This window comes from Melanerpes formicivorus, unplaced genomic scaffold (assembly GCF_026170545.1).
Source record: "Melanerpes formicivorus ecotype bairdi unplaced genomic scaffold, bMelFor1.0.p_v2 SCAF_625, whole genome shotgun sequence".
NCBI lineage: Eukaryota > Metazoa > Chordata > Aves > Piciformes > Picidae > Melanerpes > Melanerpes formicivorus.
Genome location: NW_027142977.1, coordinates 74,891 through 78,815, shown reverse-complemented (window position 1 = coordinate 78,815; position 3,925 = coordinate 74,891). Strand labels below are relative to the sequence as shown.

The 3,925-nt window shown below is 42.9% G+C and overlaps 1 protein-coding gene across 1 annotated transcript; it reads left to right on the top strand.

Moving 5' to 3' along the window:
* Positions 1-881: 881 nt before the first annotated feature.
* LOC137460474 (olfactory receptor 14J1-like) lies at positions 882-1,784 on the top strand (the record flags this gene model as incomplete). Its single annotated transcript, XM_068170804.1, has 1 exon — positions 882-1,784. A coding segment is annotated over exon 1 (903 nt), but the record flags the coding sequence as incomplete, so codon positions are not given.
* Positions 1,785-3,925: the final 2,141 nt, after the last annotated feature.

The following is a 3,925-nucleotide window of genomic DNA, read 5'->3' as shown; positions in this document are numbered from 1 at the left end:
TGGGACCCATTAAGAGTAGAAGAAACTTCAGAGTTTGAATCTGACTTTGACTTCTGGAGAGGTTTCATCAGCTTCCTCTCAGTCCCTCAGGTTTAGAGGGCACCAAAAGCCAACCAAGCTGGTATTAAAACACCATGGGCTGGTCCTCTGCTGCCCAATTGGGCCGCACTCCTGGGCTGGAGGGAGCTGCTGGCAAGCAGGCAGTGCTGAAGGAGATGGCTCTGGCCAGGAGCAGCTCCTCTGCACAGCAGGGCTGAGGACACTGCCAGAGGATCTCAGAGAGATGAGGAAGGCAGAGAGAGCTTCAAGGTTGCCAGGACTGGGAGGGTGACTGAGAGCTCACTGGAGAAGTCACTGCAGTCACTGACACAGTGAGGCTGTGGGTGCAGGACACTGCAGCTGTAGCTCCTGGAGGCATCTCCATCTCAGCAGCTGACGCTCAGCTGAAGGCTCCTGGAGTGTGCACACAGAAGGAGGATCAAAGCCCTTCAGTTCCATCCTGTGAGCAGCAGTGAGCAGAGCTGGGTAAGGAGAAGGCTTCACTCCCAGCCCCCTCTGCCTTCCTCTCTTCCCTTCAGCGTCTCTGCAGCACTACAGGCCTGGTCCCTGTTTCTCCACCTCTCCATGGGACTCTCATTCCCTGGGATTGGGCTGTTGGTAATTTTCTGTTCTGACACCAGAGGAATCTTCATGGCAATTCTGGGTCCCTGCTGCATTTGAAGCTGTGATGAACTCTGCCATGGGTTGGTAGTGATGGGACTGAGCTGATCCATTCCTCATGCAGCTCAGGGACAGGGCTTACAATGAGGCTGAGAGAAGTGTGCCCTAACTTGTCATTGCCTTTCCCTCCTTGGACAGGTCTCCATGGCCAGAGGCAGCAGATGGCCAACAGCAGCTCCATCACCCACTTCCTCCTCCTGCCATTCCCAGGCACAAGGCAGCTGCAGCTCCTGCACTTCTGCCTCTTCCTGGCCATCTACCTGGCTGCCCTGCTGGGCAATGGCCTCATCATCACCACCATAGCCTGGGACCACCACCTCCACACCCCCATGTACTTCTTCCTCCTCAACCTTGCCCTCCTTGACCTGGGTGCCATCTCCACCACTGTGCCAAAATCCATGGCCAATTCCCTGTGCGACACCAGGGACATCTCCTATGCAGGATGTGTTCTCCAAATCTTCTTTTTCATATTCCTAATTAATGCGGAGTATTTTCTCCTCACCACCATGTCCTACGATCGCTACATTGCCATCTGCAGACCCCTGCACTATGAGACCCTCCTGGGCAGCAGAGTTTGTCTCCACCTGGCAGCAGCTGCCTGGGCCTCTGGCTTTCTCTATGCTCTGCTGCACACAGCCAATACATTTTCCCTGCCCCTATGCCAGAGCAATGTTGTGGACCAGTTCTTCTGTGAAGTCCCCCAGATCCTCAAGCTCTCCTGCTCCACATCCTACCTCAGGGAAGTTTGGCTTATTGTGGCCAGTGCCTCTTTAATCTTTGTCTGTTTTGTGTTGATTGTGGTGTCCTATGTGCAGATCTTCAGGGCAGTACTGAGGATCCCCTCTCAGCAGGGACGCCACAAAGCCTTTGCCACCTGCCTCCCTCACCTGGCTGTGGTCTCCCTGTTTATCACCACTGCCTTCTTTGCCTACCTGAAGCCCTCCACCATCTCCTCCCCATCCCTGGACCTGGTGATGTCAGTTCTGTACTCAGTGTTGCCTCCAGCAGTGAACCCTCTCATCTACAGCCTGAGGAACCAGGACCTCAAGGCTGCCCTGAGCAAACTGATCCCTGGATGCTTTCAGAAACAATAAACTCTTTGTCCTTTCCTGCAGAGCAGTTCTGATGTCACTCACAGTCTGGTTTCTCTCTTTTTGGCTACTGCTGGTGCTGTTACCCTTGTGAGAATGTTGTTTCCCTGCCAGAGTCATTCTTCAGACCATTTCTGATTCAGTGCTGGCCTGTCTGCTGTGACCCAGAGACGGCAGATAGAAGCAGCTGTGCTCCCTGTGTGTGCAACATGCAAGGAAAAATTCTTCCCATCTAGAAATTCATAACAGAGACAGAGGAGTCTTGTAAAACTTTATTTGAATAAAGGCAGAGTCCACAGGACAGCTCCCTGTGGGGGTCTCTCTCATTGCTGAAGGCACAGCTCCCCTTTTATCCTACATTTCTGGGCACAAACCTCCCTCTCCCTTTCCCCACTGTCTCAGGTGCTCAGGATTTAGTCTTTCCCAAAACCCCTGCTACATGTCCCCCTTCACATGAACCCTCCCTGCTTCATACATCCTATGCTCATTTAAATTAGGTTCTCCACTTCTCTGGGTGCAGAAGTTAACATTCAGTAGTCTGTTAAGCCTGTGCTCTGGCCTAAAAGTTCAGCAGTTCAGGCTGTGTTCAGTGTCTGCTATCTTCGGACAGACCCCTGCTGATTTACAGCAAGGTTCAAGGGAAGGGACTTAGCAGAGGCCCCTTTGTGATTTACATGCACATAGAGAAGGTGAACTGTCTGGTTCCTCCCTTTCTCTTCCAACTCCCTCTTAGCCAATTCTTCCTTTGTAAAGACACTCCCTCCTTTTAATCCCATCAACCCCTCCTCTCCTTGCTTTAATAATTGTCTTCACAATATTCATTCATCATTAACTTAATCCTTTCCTCTTGGCTCATTTCTGATGTTGGTCTTATTTGCAGATACATCATACTGCTCTTTTTTATAGCCTTTTCTGGCTCACATGATCTGGCTACAACCTGCACCTGCCTGACTGCAGGATGGATAAGCCATACAAACCAGGGTATCAGACATGGTAGAAAGATTAGAGCTGCTGTTGCACAAAGAGAGAAGAATTACACTCGTTTGACCCATGGCCCACCAGGCAACCAAGACAATTTGTCCCATTCCAGTCCTTCCCAGGTTTGGACTGGCCCATGAGCTGTTTCCCTGCTGCTGGTGGCTATATTTTATTGCTGCCTCCCCACTGTCCTCAGTCTTTAGGCACCAATCAGATGGATTAAACTTTCCACATCCACCTCCTTCCTCAGCTAATAGACAGACTAGAGAGTCCATTCTGGCGCATTGCCTCTCGCACCTAAGTTTGGTGTTTGGCTAATAGCACAAAGTACTACTACAAAGGAAAAGTACAAAATAAAAAAATAACAATAATAGCAATAATAGCAATAATAGCAATAATAGCAATAATAATAATAATAATAATAATAATAATAATAATAATACATAAAATTGTAAAAAAGAAAGAAAAATATTTAATATAAAAACAATTTAACATAATAATAATTTTAAAAAAACAAAACAAACAAAAAACCATAAGGATTACTAACAAAAAATAACTATTAACAAAACACATAAGGATTATTAGAAAAAAATTTACAAAAATTTAAAATTAAAAATAAGAATAAAATATTAAATACAAAAAAGTTTAAAAAGAAAATAAAAAAGGCAAAAACTAAAATAAAAAAACAATTAAAAAAATTAAATTTAATGAAAAACTTAATTTAAAAATTATATTATGAAATAACATAAAAAATTAATTAATACAAGATTACATTATGTTCAATAAAATTCAAGAAAAACTAAAAGCTATAAAAAAATCAATAAATAAAAAAAGATTTAAAAGAAAAATAAAATTATCTAAAAAATTATTAAAAATTATAGACCAAAAAATGCATATAACAACAAAAGAAAAATATTTAAAAGGCATATTAAAAACATTAATTACATTAAAAATTAGATTTTAAAAATTAAATTTATAATAATTAACATTTAAAAAATTAAAAATTAATTAAAATATTAAAAAATAAAATAAAAATAAAAATTATGTAAAAAATATTTTTAAAGGTAAAAAAATAATAAAAGCAAAACAAAATAAAATTAAAAAAATTAAAAATAGATTAAATAAAAAATTAATAT